Raw genomic sequence first — 14,246 nt, forward strand, 5'->3', positions numbered from 1 at the left:
ATATTTATGATAACTTATTGGAGCTTGATTTTATAGGCCCATTGTAATGTCCTTCTAATTAGGGTTCGTTACCAAGTATGTTTAAAATCAGTGTCGGACTTGCTAAACATGTCATTTGGACTAAACATGTGATTAAGCCTCTAAAGGTTTAGGTACTAAAAATTTTGGTCAAGTCATAAACATTTTCATTAACCAAAAACCTTGTTCTTTACAAAGGATCCCAAAAACAAACCAGTTTAAAAGTTGGTTACAACACCAAGGTTACATAATAAGCCAACCTAGGTGGAAAAAGTTGGGTTCAACCCTAGTTTCCTCGAGTATCTCGGTCGTGGCGGTCAAGCGGATTGCATATGTACACGTCACTGTTATCGTCCTTTGACTCATGGCTGGCCAAGTTTCTCTTTACCTTTACCTGCACCACGAAGCACCCATGAGCCAAAATACTCAGCAAGAAAACATATTCAACAATTCATAGAGTAATACATCAGATTAGCAGTAATAACTGAAACAAGCATAAACATTATATAGATCAGGAACCATAGAGTTGCTCAAGTGTGTGTCGCACTACCTTTCCATTTGTTTGGCATACGAGCTAGCCAAGTGCTTGGTGCACCCCTAGGATGGCCCAGCCATAGTGGCCTGCACTCCACGTGCGTATCCCAATCTCAGCTAATGAGCTGGGTCTTACAGGTCCTCGACTTGTGAGTCGAGCCTTGCATACCCCCGACTTGTAAGTTGAAGCTTAAGGCCCTCAACTTATAAGTCGAGCCCCTCAAATAGATGTGCCCTTGACTAATAAGTTGATCTTTAACTAGATATCACAACAATTCCGTGGTTTATAAACCGAGCTCCCTAGTCACAGTAGAAAATCACATATTTCATTTCATCATGCATTTATATATATACAATGTGTTGTAACACATTTAATCAAACATACATATGCATAATCGTAATCATGTGCATTCACAGGCCTAGCGCCCAAATCAAGATTATAGTGGGTCGAGCCCTAATCATGTACATCATATTTTGGGTGCAGTTTTCTTACCTTCAGTCCAAGTGCAAGCTACCAATGAACGACTCTTGAGTACGATCCCTGATCCGTGCCCCTAGCGTTGACCTAGTCACAACCATCAATAAGAATTCCCTCAACAACGAGCGAATAAAGGCTTCCAGACTGAGTCCTAGCCTCCGGGACATCGAATTCCACCAAACACGGTAGTAGAATCGATCCTGAGCCCATAAGGTTGAGTTCCTAGACTCAAAACCTTCTTGGGGCCAAGAACCCCCTTAAGAGCCGCGACCCCATGATCAAGTGCCGCGGCCTGCCTCAATCAGAGGCTCAGCCTCCCAAAACAGCAAACACACACCGCGGCCCAGCCTAAGAGGTGCCGCGACGCGCCCTTGCAACAGAGCCCTCCTTGGCTCCCTTTTGTTCTAGAGGGCCACGACACACCAAGAACAAGGTCGCGACCTGACCCCCTTCGAACCAAGAATTCTGGGTTTTACCTTTAGCTGAACCCAACTAAAAAAAACCCAATCACACACAAATCTTTAATTCAATCCCCATAATCAGTATAACTCTTTTCCAGCAACAAAACCAAACTAATTACTTGGTTAAAACTCATCAGAAATCTAGAATTTACCCTCCAAACTCTAAAACATGCAAGCACCAAAGCTCCCAACAAAATCACAGAAACATCATGAAGAAATTCAAAATTAAACCCTTACCTCTGAGATGATAACACCCTTGAGCTAATCCCCAAGTTTCCCAAGCTCAATCCTTCAATTTCCTAAGTTTTTCCCTTCAATTTTCTCAAGATTCTCAAACCACCAAGAAGAGGCAAAGAGAGTTACGGGAGAGAGAAAATAACTCTATTTCGTTTACTCTATTTTAGTTACCCCTCAGCTGAAGAAACCTTTAGTTAATCTTTAATTAAGCACAAATGACCTAAATTCCCCAAGGCCAATTTAATCTCTCCAAAGCCCTCCAAGGGCAATTCCGTCAATTGCCACTTCCCGTGATTCCCCGAGTGTTCCTCTAAATCCCCAACTATCTCAAAATAATAATCATTTAATCTCCCATTACCCAATAAATCCCGGCAATGTACTAAATTACCAAAATACCCTAGAGCTCACTTCGAGCTGGGTATTTTACCCCGTTGTGACTTTTTCGCTAACTTTCTCACCAGGATCGCCTCGTGTCGAATAACCAAAATATATCCACATAATAATGTGGTCTCAATCACACAGACACATATTTGCAATTATACCCTCAACGGGTCAAATTACCAAAATGCCCTTCTTATAAGAAACGAGCCCACATACATATATTTAACATTTCTAACATGCAAGCATAATTATATTATAATATAATTTACATAATATCATGCTCATACTATATTAACACATAATTACAATAATTATTGCCTTCCGGCCCCCTAATCCAGGCATTAAGCCATATTATAGATGTTACACCCATGTTCCCCATTGTACCTTGGATAAAATCATCTAGATAGTCTCAATTAATTGATTTAATTATCAAAGTTGACCAGGTCAATTTTGGATAGTTTCACAGAGTTATGTAATTTTGAGAAGAAAAGATAAATTAGGGCATATTTATTAATTAAGATAAATTGGTATCTAAATTAATAAATAAGTTTAAATCAAGGTTCAAATTATAAATAATTAATTTGATAATTGATTTAAATAATTATTTAATAAATTAAATCAATAGAAAATAATACAAGCCTTGATTTCAAGTCCAATGGGCGTATAATCAAATGGGAGATTTCACGGGCCTAAAGCCCATGATAATTTCGACCTAGAGCTTCTAATTGGCTACTATTTTATTGATTTTTTAATTAAATTAAATGACCTAATTGAGTCTATAAAAGGAGTGCTTATAGAGAGTTGAAATCAGAAGTCAGACAGATGACACCACTACTTTTCTGATAGGTTTTAGATTCTCTCTAAACATAAGTCATTTTCTAAGCCTTATTGTTCTTCTCACTTCTTCTCTCTGTATCTATCTCATGTGTTGAGAATCTCCCACTCTAGTCTAGGTGATTCTAAGGATACTTTGGTAGGATGTGAAGAAAATTGAAGATTGGTTCAGTTTCTTGGTAATACTCTGCGATAGAAAGGATACAAGGGTTGGAGAAACTGATGGATGGACTCATTCATTCCGCTATGTATAATGTAAGTATTCTTATCATTATTTCTATTTGAATTCAAATTTAGAAACATGTTCTAGGTTATCTCATATTAATTTGTTTAATATTAGATCTACATGAAAATAAATAAAGATCTTGTATAAGCTTTCCCAATAGCGCATGTGTGTGAGGCAGCAAGCGCAAGGCGCACAGGGGACTGGCAGCAGCGCAGGGGCGCTCGTGATGGGTTGGCAATGGTGCAGGGGCGCGCGCGGGGCTGGCAGCGGTGCAGGGGCGCGTGGTTGGGCTAGGTGCACAGGGGCTGGCAGCGGCGCAGGGGCACACGGCTGGGCGAGGTGCGCAGGGGCTGGCAGTGGTGCAAGGGCGCGTGATAGGGTTTAGGCTCGGGCTTCGGGGTACGGAACTCGGGGCTTAGGCCTTACAAAATTTTTCCAATATTTTAGTGTAGAAAATTAAATTACAAAAAAATTCTATGCCCCATAATGGCTTACATTTTTAATCTAGAAATTTAAGAACAATTCCTAAAACCAAAACACCATATAATTAACGACCCTTAAGAATAAACTTTAAACATACATACAACCATCCATTCACATATATTACAATAACATAAGAATGCATATTATGTGCGCACAGTAATTAATGCATGCAGAGATTAATGACCGCTCTGATACTAATTGTTGGGAACAAGTTTCCTAATGCGCAGGGGAAAGGTGGTGGGTTGGCCCAGTGTACAACAAAATTTTTGTAACATATTTAAACTACTTTTAAATATGCGGATCAATTAATATACATACATCAATAATAAGCAAGAATATAAAACATACCTCTTCATGCCTATCAAGTGTTATTGCTATCTTTTCGTAATTTGAATGAACTTCTTATCCAAGCTCTCCCAGGTACTCACACCAAGATCTTCCACAACGTTCTCTACAACTCAAGAAGTGTGTGGGCACTTAGAGAATAAATGATAGTTAATTTCTAATTCTACTTGATGTACTCAACACATGAGATCAAGAGAATAGGCCTGAGATTGGTTCTTTATCTTTTTCAGGGAGAGATAGAAAAATATCGTTCTTTTTTTTTCAGAGCGAATAAAATTCTATATTGAGTATTCTCTTCTATTTTATGACAAGTCTAACTTAAATAGATTATATTCAAATTTAAAAAATAAATATGTAACCAATTTACAATTTATCTTTTAATTAATTAATTATCTTATTAATGAAAATATCCAAAGACTAACTTTTCAATTTTCCATTAATTAATTAATTAAATAAATATAATTAAAAAATCTATCCCCGAAAAACTGTGTAGTACACGCCACACATAGTCCATGGACTATGTGTGTTGTGTGCCACCTTATATTTTAGGAATATTTAATTTTCAATAATTATTTAATTGTTTATTCAAACTACCTTATCAGATAAAATTCCAACAACCTGATAATTAATTCAAATTTGAATTAATTATCTCTTTAACTAATTATCAAACACAATTAATTATTTGAATAAATATCAATATTTTAAATTCAAATCTAATTTGAACTTATCAGATTATTATCTCTCACTCAAATAAAGATATTTAATTAATTCTACCAATTAATTAAAACCAATTTAAATTAAATAATAATTTTGAAATTAAATATTTAATCTTTTATAATTTTAAAAATTATAATTAATTAATTATTTAATATAATTTCATATATAAATTTAATTATTTAATATAATTTCGAAAATTACATAATAATTAATTTTGTTAATTACAACTAATTTGTAATTAATTAATTAATCATTATTATTACATAATTGCATATTTGGCCCGAAGAACAAATTTCTTCTTAAATATGTCTTTTAACCATTTTTTCCCTTTATATCAACTCTTGCTTTGAATAGTGTTGATAAAGCCGTTGTAGGGACCTATGGACCTATAATTCCAAGCTCCAATAAACTTGAGATTATTAATTAAACTCTTTAATTAAATAATCTTAATTTATTAATCTCATGATTACTCCACTATACATATGAGACTGTACTCTTGTAATTATAGACATTTCATTTACTGTGTACTTTATAAAATAAAGCGTCCATTGATATAATCATTACATACAAATTAACCCTCTAATAATGGTCCATAATTAACCGCGAATACAATTATCGTTTTACCCTTTTAATTATATATTGTTTCCTTAAGTACCATTGACTTTACTAGTGAAGTTTAATTCATAACAAAATTATGAATTTGAGCTCAATAACCTTTCAGTTCCAAAAGTCAATCCTTAAGAGAACCATTATTCAATCTCTTACGAGATGGTATAGATTCCATATCTGTATACTATGTCCTAGCCATTTACATTAATGAGTTCCCAAAACAAAAGTTTCTAGCCTGATCATTTTGGCAAACCCTAACGAGTGAATCAAAGAACTCATATAACATAAACAGGTGTTCATAGTAACTTCAGGATTAAGATCTATTTGTATATGATCATTAGTTGATATATTTAATTAATACTTCGAAACAGTATTTAACTAAGTATTAATAAACATATCTAGTTCAGTTCTATATATTCTCTAATATATAAAGTACCTCCACCAAAGTGTCCTACTACACTAGTATTCCGGATCTAGATCACATGTATTCATAATACTAGTGGACCGTACTTGCAGTAATTAATCTAAAGATTCCATAACTTTATATTACTGCGAACTATTCAAGTTCATTTATCTCAAACACAATCCTCCCGTACCAATACGTGGTTGAGATGACATATATGAACTTAGGAATTTTTCTAATATTTACTTAATATTATCAAAAAATAATATAGTCCATAAAATATATGCATAAAAAATTCAATTTATTTATTTATTTATTTCTTAAAATAATGTCTACTACATATGCTTTCAAGGCACAATTCCCAACAGTAAAGCCCCTCAAGGGCAAAAACATCATTTCGACTTATCTAATCTCGTATTACTCAAAATTCCCAAATAATTCTGCCAAGCCCGGAATATCACTATTTCTCCAAAAACACGGCTCATACTCCAATGAGTCATGGTAGCTCACCCCAAGCCGGGTATTAATCCCCGTTGTGACTATACCATTATCATGCCCAAAAGGATCGACTTGTGCCAAATATCTCAGATATATCCACATAATAATGTGTTCTGAATCATATAACACCATATAATAACAAATATACCCCCAACGAGTCAAAATTACATATATAAACCCTTTGGAAAAAAAGCTTGCCATTTTACACACATTTAATACACTTAAACATGAAATATTAGTCATATAATAGTATAACCCATGAAATTCACACAATCACATAATTAATCAATTAAATCACATATAAACACATAATAATCCAATAATGCCCTCCTGGCGCCCTAATCAAGGCACTGAGTCTTATTAGGAATTTTGGGACGTTACACTTCAATTTGTGGAAAGGGAAAATGATGGCCATCCTAATCTACCAGAAACTGGATTCGACATCAGAAGAGAAAGTAGAAGATAAGTCTACTAAGAAGAAACCTGATGCAAAGAAAAAGGAAGAATCAGATTTAATTATGAAGCAAGCCCAATCTGCAATTGTAATGAGCTTGTCAGATAATGTACTCAGACAAGTAATTGGCGAGAAAATGACTCACGGATTGTGGAAGAAACTCGAACAACTCTACATGACAAGAATTACTACTACTGAGATTTTCTTGAAAGGAAAATTGTATGGTTTCAAGATGAATGCTATGATGTCATTAGAACAGAACTTTGATGAAATGTCCTTGGCTTAGGGATATGGGAGAGGATATCAAAGAAGAATATCAAGCTGTGATTCTTCTCAATAGTTTGTCTGACCAGTTCAAGGAACTTAGAACTGTGATAATGTACAACGGAGAATCATTGACACTTGAAGATGTTATGAGTGCTTTAAGGTTGAGGGATGCTGAATTAACTTGGAAGAAGGCAGAAAAAACCCAATCTCAAAGATCTGAAGAGAGTCTAATTGTTTGAGGTAGATCCTAAAGAAATGGACCATTCAGAGGCTATTCGAGACACCATTCAAGATCCAAATCGAGACCAAAGAAAACAAGGAAATGTCATCATTGTGGAAAGGTTGGTCATTTGATCAAACATTGTTGGGAATACAAGAAAAAGAGAAAAGAGAGAAAAAAATGGAAAACAACAAATGCTCGGATTCTACTGCATTAGTTGATGACCCCTACAACGCAGATGGTGATGTTTGTTGTGTCTCAACAGAGAGGGATTCGCAAGATTGAATTCTTGACACTAGCTATACATATCACGTGTGCCCAATCCGAGAATGGTTTATGGGTTATCAAGAACTAAATGGAGGAAAAGTTCTTATGGGAAATGACCATCAATGCAATGTTTTTGGAATAGGTTCAATTGCTCTTAAAGGATGTGATGGTACCTTAAAGGTTATCAACAAAGTAAGGCACATACCAGATTTGAAAAAAAATCTCGTATCCCTTGGTAGTTTGGATGATGAAGAGTATGAGTAAAAGTCTAATAAAGGAACCATAAAAGTCACTAAGGGCTCTCTAGTTATGTTCAAAGGTGTCAAGAGGCTTGGTTTATATCACCTAGATGGAGAAACTGTACCTCCTGGACAAGTTGTTGTTGTAAGAAAAGGGAACTCAGATTCTGTAGCTTGGCATACTCGATTAGGACACATAAGTGAACAAGGACTGGTAGAGCTCTCCAAACAAGGTACTATTCTTTACTATACTCATGTAAACCTACCTTTTTGTGAAGTGTGTGTGGAAGGAAAACAACATAGATTAAAATTCAGTACTAGCACCTACAAAGCTACAAGGCCATTGGAATACATTCATTCAGATACGTGGGAAGCTATCCGAACACCAACTCAGGGAGGTAACTTGTATTTGTATCAATTGTAGATGATTTCAGTAGAAAAGTATGGGTGTACTTACTCAAACAAAAGAGTGAATGCTTAGATAAAATTAAAATGTGGAAAACACTAGTTGAAAATCAAACAAATTTGAAGATAAAGACTCTTGGGACAAATAATGGACTCAAATTTGTTAACCAAGAATTTGACAAACTTTGTTCTGATTATGGAATTCTAAAGCATTGAACTGTAGTGAATACCCCTCAGCAAGATGGATTTGCTGAGAGGATGAATAAAACTTTGCCAAATAAAGTAAGATGCCTCATTATACAATCTGGTTTGAGTAAGAAATATTGGGGTGAAGCTCTTTCTAATGCATGCTATTTGATTAATAGAAGTCCAAGTAGAGTAAATCAGTTCATAACTCCAGAAGAAAAATGGACTGGTAAGATACCATATCTATCCCATATTAGAACTTTTGGGTCCTCGACTTATGCTCATTACATAGAAGATAAGCTTGGAAAAAGGTCTATAAAATGTATTTGTTTAGGCTATCCTGATGGTGTGAAAGGTTATAGACTTTTATCACTAGAAACTAAATAAGTTATAACCAGCCGAGATGTTATATTCAATGAATTTTATTTTCCTTTTAAAAGAGATTCTCATAAAAGAACTAAGGATGCAAATCAAATTGAAATGGAAATCACACAATCTAGTTCTACAAATAAAGATCAAGTAGACCAAGAGGAACAAAAACATAAAAACCCGAATACTTCAAGAGATGAGACTCTAAATGACTATCAATTGGCTAGAGATAGATTAAGAAGATATATTAGGCCTCCCACAAGGTATGCTGAAGCTGACATTATAGCTTATGATTTCTCCATAATAAACAACTCAAAACCTAAAAGCTACAAGGATGCGATTGAATGTCAACAATCCAAGAAATGGAAGCAAGCTATGAGTGAAGAAATTGAGTCTCTAAGGAAGAATGGCACCCAGACACTTGTACCGAGACCTGAAAAACAAAAACATGTGGGACACAAGTGGATTTTCAAGCTGAAAGATGGCATAATCCCAAGTGATCTGAAAAGATACAAAGCAAGACTAGTGGCTAAGGGCTTCACACAAGTTGAAGGCATTGACTACTCTGAAATTTTCTCACCAGTCATTAAAATGAAGACCATTGAGATGATGCTAGCTCTAGCTGTACATCATTACTGGGAAATTGAACAAATGGATGTAAATACTATCTTTTTACATGGAAAACTAGAAGAGACAATATACATGGGCCAGCCCGAAGGATTCAAGGTGGAATCTCATGGAACTCTGTTGGTATGTCTTCTTAAGATATCTATAAGAAATTTGACTCAGTTGTAACTAAGGTTGGCTATATTAGATCCAAGTTCGACACATGTTTATACTATACAGACATTGGAACTAAGTCACCTACATTTCTGCTCATTTTTATCGATGATATGCTCATCATGGGAAATGGTTCAACAAAGATCAATAAAGTCAAATAGGTTTTGAGTTGAGAATTTGAGATGAAAGACATGGGCACTGCAAGAAAGATTCTTGGTATTGGCATTCAAAGAGATAGGAATGCTCACAAGTTGAAGCTATCAAAAAGTCACTACTTGAACTCAGTAGTGAAGAAGTTTAATATGGTTGATTCTAAATATGTTAATGTCCCTCTAGGTGGACATTTTGATTTAAGTTCCAAACAATCGCCTTCAACTAAAGCTGAACAAGAAAGGATGTCAAAAGTTCCATTTGCTGAAGCAATCAGGAGTGTAATGTATTCAATGATTTGTACTAGGTCGGACATTGCTTACTCCGTTAGTCTTTTGAGCAGATTCATGGCTAACCCCGAAGAAGACCACTGGAAAGTATTGAAGTGGTTACTTAGATACTTAAAAACTACTTTGAAGCTGGGTTTATTGTTCAAAAGAGTTGGTAGGCAAACTGAATTAGAAGGATATGTTGATGCTGATTATGCATCAAACAAAGACACTCGGAAGTCTCTTACATCCTACTGTTTCTTTGTTAATGAATGTTGTATCACTTGGAAATCTCAAATGAAACAAATAGTAGCATTATCAACTACCAAAGCTGAATTTATAGCCACTATAAAAGCTTTCAAAGAAGGAGTATGGATGAAATGAAAACTTGAAGAAATAAAAATATTCAAAGGCAAAGTCAAAAAAAATTTAGATAGTCAATCCTCTATACACTTATGCAGAAATCTTGTGTATCATGAACAATCCAAACATATAGATGTTCGCTTATTTTGGATAAGGGACAAGATTGAAGAAGACACCATAGAACTGTTCGGAATATATGGCTTTACACTTTGCAAATCAATAATGAATAATGGGAATAATGCAATATTCCAAACCCTAGATGCTAATCAAGATCCAAATTCAAAGTATGAATGCAATTCTTGATAATCAAAGAAACATGTTCATGATATTAATGTTAATCTTGAATATAAAGAACTAAACAATTAAATGATGATAAGATGAACTTGAATACATTTTATCATCAATACTAACAATGAAAACATAATAGAATGACAAAATGCAATATTAGGGTTAAAGAGATACAACATTTGTATTGAGCAACTTGAATCTTCAAACTTGGGGAACTTCTAAGACTTATAGACAATAAGAATATTGTTGTCCAAAATCTCTACTCCAGGCCTTCCCTTATTTCTTGAAGCTTAAACTAAAATAGAATGAGAATTGGGATTGAACAAGCCTTAAAACTCATGCAAGTCAAGCAAAGCTTGATGAGTTTCTTAGAGAAAACTTTGGTCTTAGAAAGCTAGAGAGAAAAAGGTTACAGAGAGATTTGGAAAGTGTGATCAAGGCTTTTCAACTTTAATAACCCATATTTATAGTGTAGGCATCATCATTTGTGTTGACCCGCGATTTGGCCAACGACACGGAGTCAAATATACGACAAAGGATAAAACGGCAATAAGAAAAATGATCTAATAAGAAAACAAAACACCAAGGATTTATAGTGGTTCGGCCCCAAAAGATGGTAATGACCTACGTCCACTTAGTGCTATTATTAAGATTGAATCTCAAAGTAGTGTTCAAAGAACTAGGGTTCTTGAGTTTCACAAACTTTTGAAGAAATACAATAAAGCGATGGATAATTGCACTATAGCTCTCTCTTTTTCTCTATCTTAGCAAAAAGATTCAGGGAAAAAAAGTCCCTTCCTTGAGCTATTTCATGTATATTTATAGGCTAAAGGAGGGTTACATATGCCAACGTGCCCTATCTTTCCTTAATAATCGCGTATCAAGATAATAATGAAGAAATATTCAATGCAATTATTATAAGATTATAATTTAAGAAGGAAATAAATCAGGTTATACGACCAGCCTGGTCGTATCTAAAAATTAACCTTAGCGAAGCGGTGTGCTTCTGGTCGATAGTCGAGCAGTACTTCTGCCACATGTCAATTACGTGTGAGAAATCTTTGCCATGTCGTCTGCAGCCATTTTTAGGGTAAAAAAATTGTCTAACCAATAGGATTAGAGCATTTAAAACACATCATTTGGAGCATTTTAAGTAATTTGGATAACCTTAAAAGATCACCCAGGCGATGCATTGCTTTCTAGGGCTTTTTAAGCCCTTCGCATTTTGGCGATGCTATGCCACTTTGGGGGCGACGCATCACCACCCCCTCTGACTCTAGACCCCTCCAATGGTCCTAAAATTTCTCCAAATGCTGCAAAAAAATTTGGGAATGTTTGGATACCTCATTGTGTCACTTTAGACCCACAAAAGTCACTTTTAGATGTCCTCTATACAATCTCATGTTTTCACTTCTCTTTAAGTGAAAACCATCAAGTGTTTCGCACCTCAACTTGTAAACATCTTAACCATTATATTTAACCAATCTCAACAAGAACATGACAAAGTTCCAAGTGATGAAAACCCTACTGATGTAGGAACAAAGATACTCAATTTGAATAAGTTTCAGCATTGGCTGAAACTTATGAATGTTGGGACCGAATAATGAGTATCTATCTTCCTGTGAGGTAAATGGTTAGTTTTATGAGGATTAAGGTGGAATTTTTTGTATTATAATCCTCATTAAACTAACCATGCCACTTAAACTAACTTAACTACCAGTTGTCTTGGGGTAGTTATTTCTGTTACAACACCAAGTGCTGAACTAACTTCTATTTATAGTCTCGGATTAGCTCATTTGTGTAATGACCAAGTTTTAGAATGAGTTGTGGGATTGGGAAACACTTTGAGTGAATTTGTAAGGGAGCAAGAGTGAGTTGAGAGTCTTGATAGCTGGTTCAAGATCTTGTATTGAAAAATGGTCTCAGTTCTTGCTTGAAGTTGTTCACTTGGAGAAGTGTTATGAAAAGCTTGTAAAATGCTGATCATTAGGCTGTAACAGAGATATTAATCTGGTTGTGTTCTTTTCCTTTTATGTTTGATCCTTAGTTTTACTCTTTGCATATCTAGTTTGTTATCCCTCAAAAATACGAGGATGACGTGGCGAATGAGAATGTGACATCTGACATCACAAATTAAGGAAAAACGACAAAGTATTAAGAAAAGATAGACAAGCAAAAAAGATAGGTCCAGGGCCTAGGGAAGTCGACCAAGCCTAAAACCCCTAGGGGTGGTCGGCCTAAGTAGGCCCAAGGGCCTAGGAGTAGTCGACCTGACCCTCTACCCGGGGGGTGGTCGGTCCCAGCATTCACAAGGACCCGTAAGAGTGGTCAGCCTGACCCCAACCCCTAGGGTGGTCAGCCCCAGTATGCCCAAGGACCTCCAGGGGTGGTCGCCCTGACCTCAACCCCTAAGGTGGTCAGCCTAAGCAGGCCCAAGAGACACCTGGGTGGTCAACCCACCCTATTTTTCATAGGGTGGTTGGCCTAAACCCCCAAGTACATTTCACTGAGAAATAATCACTCTCGTTCAAACTGAGATCAACAGGCCTAGCACCCAAAGGATCAACAGGTCCAGCACCCAGAAGGTCACAGGTCCATCACCCAAGCTTTGGTCATCGAGCCTAGCACCTAAGTCTCATATACCAACAAAGACTTAACATTTTCCTAGAAGTTTCAATCGTGCATTATCTACCACGATCTAAAGAAACAACGAGAAGACCCACGATCTCATGATCATGGGAAGGTGGACACATCTCTCCATTACATGATAATCGTGTACCAAACCACGATCCCAGTACTACTGGTCATGTAACAGCCTCTGGGTACTATAAATAAAGGACCCAAGGCTTCATTTAGGGGGACTTTTAGACTCTTGGCTGGATGACATTCTCTGGAATTTGGAGATCTAAAGAACATTTGGGGAGAAATTCTGGGTAAGTGAGAACGAGTGAATACTCTGGTTCAATAGTGTAATTATCGAGTGATTCAATACTAAAAGCTAAGTTGATTAGGTTATTACAGTTCATCAGAACAGTAGTGAACCACTATAAAATTCATGTGTGTTTATTTAAGATATCGTACTCTATCATTTATTTTATTTCTTTCTTTCAAAAGGTGTCGTATACAGCACATACGGCCATTGGCCAATTTCACAGGTCAACATTTTGGTGCTTTCATTGAGAGAACGAAATCAAGAAACACACTTTCATCAGTTTACGATGCCTCCAAATTCCAGGCAGACAAAGAAGACTGCTCCGAAGGATCCCCCCACCCAGGATCCTATAGATCTCGCTAACGAACCTCAGGTGGAGGTAGGAGATCAACCTAATATAGAAGATCCATAGGACGCTCACCAGGAGGAGATGGCACAATTTTTGGCAAGGCAAGAGGCCTTTGCTGCAGAAATTTCCCTTCAAAGGGCGACTATGGAACGACAACGATGGGAGATCAATGAGAAGGTCCAGATGGAGTAGGAGGCTGCTGTGGCCTTTGAGGCAGCTACTCAGTTAGCCCGAGCTAACGCTAAAGCTCCTGCTCACGCAGTGAGGGAGGCTCAAGCCAAAGTAGCAGGAATGCAAGAAAATAGTAACATGGTCTCAGGGGAGGAGTAGGACCCCAAGGACACTCTCAGAACCACTTTCCCAGTGTTAGCTATATATATTAGTTGTTCATATTAACTGTAAATTAGCTATAAATTAGGACTAATTAGTTTCCTATTCTCTCATAGTTTCCTAGAATAGCTTCACTAGGTTGTATATAAATATA

General features: G+C 36.2%; 1 protein-coding gene across 1 annotated transcript; it reads left to right on the forward strand.

The window, feature by feature from the left end:
- Positions 1-9,602: 9,602 nt before the first annotated feature.
- On the forward strand, positions 9,603-10,214 carry LOC133795932 (secreted RxLR effector protein 161-like). The gene has a single exon (XM_062233415.1). The coding sequence runs from the start codon at positions 9,603-9,605 to the stop codon at positions 10,212-10,214; it is 612 nt and encodes a 203-aa protein (XP_062089399.1).
- Positions 10,215-14,246: the final 4,032 nt, after the last annotated feature.

Source organism: Humulus lupulus, chromosome 8 (genome assembly GCF_963169125.1).
Source record: "Humulus lupulus chromosome 8, drHumLupu1.1, whole genome shotgun sequence".
NCBI classification, from domain to species: Eukaryota; Viridiplantae; Streptophyta; class Magnoliopsida; order Rosales; family Cannabaceae; genus Humulus; species Humulus lupulus.

Excerpts from the sequence above, each read along its gene's own strand:
- LOC133795932 (XM_062233415.1), top strand. The coding sequence starts at position 9,603 with ATGGGCACTGCAAGAAAGATTCTTGGTATTGGCATTCAAAGAGATAGG.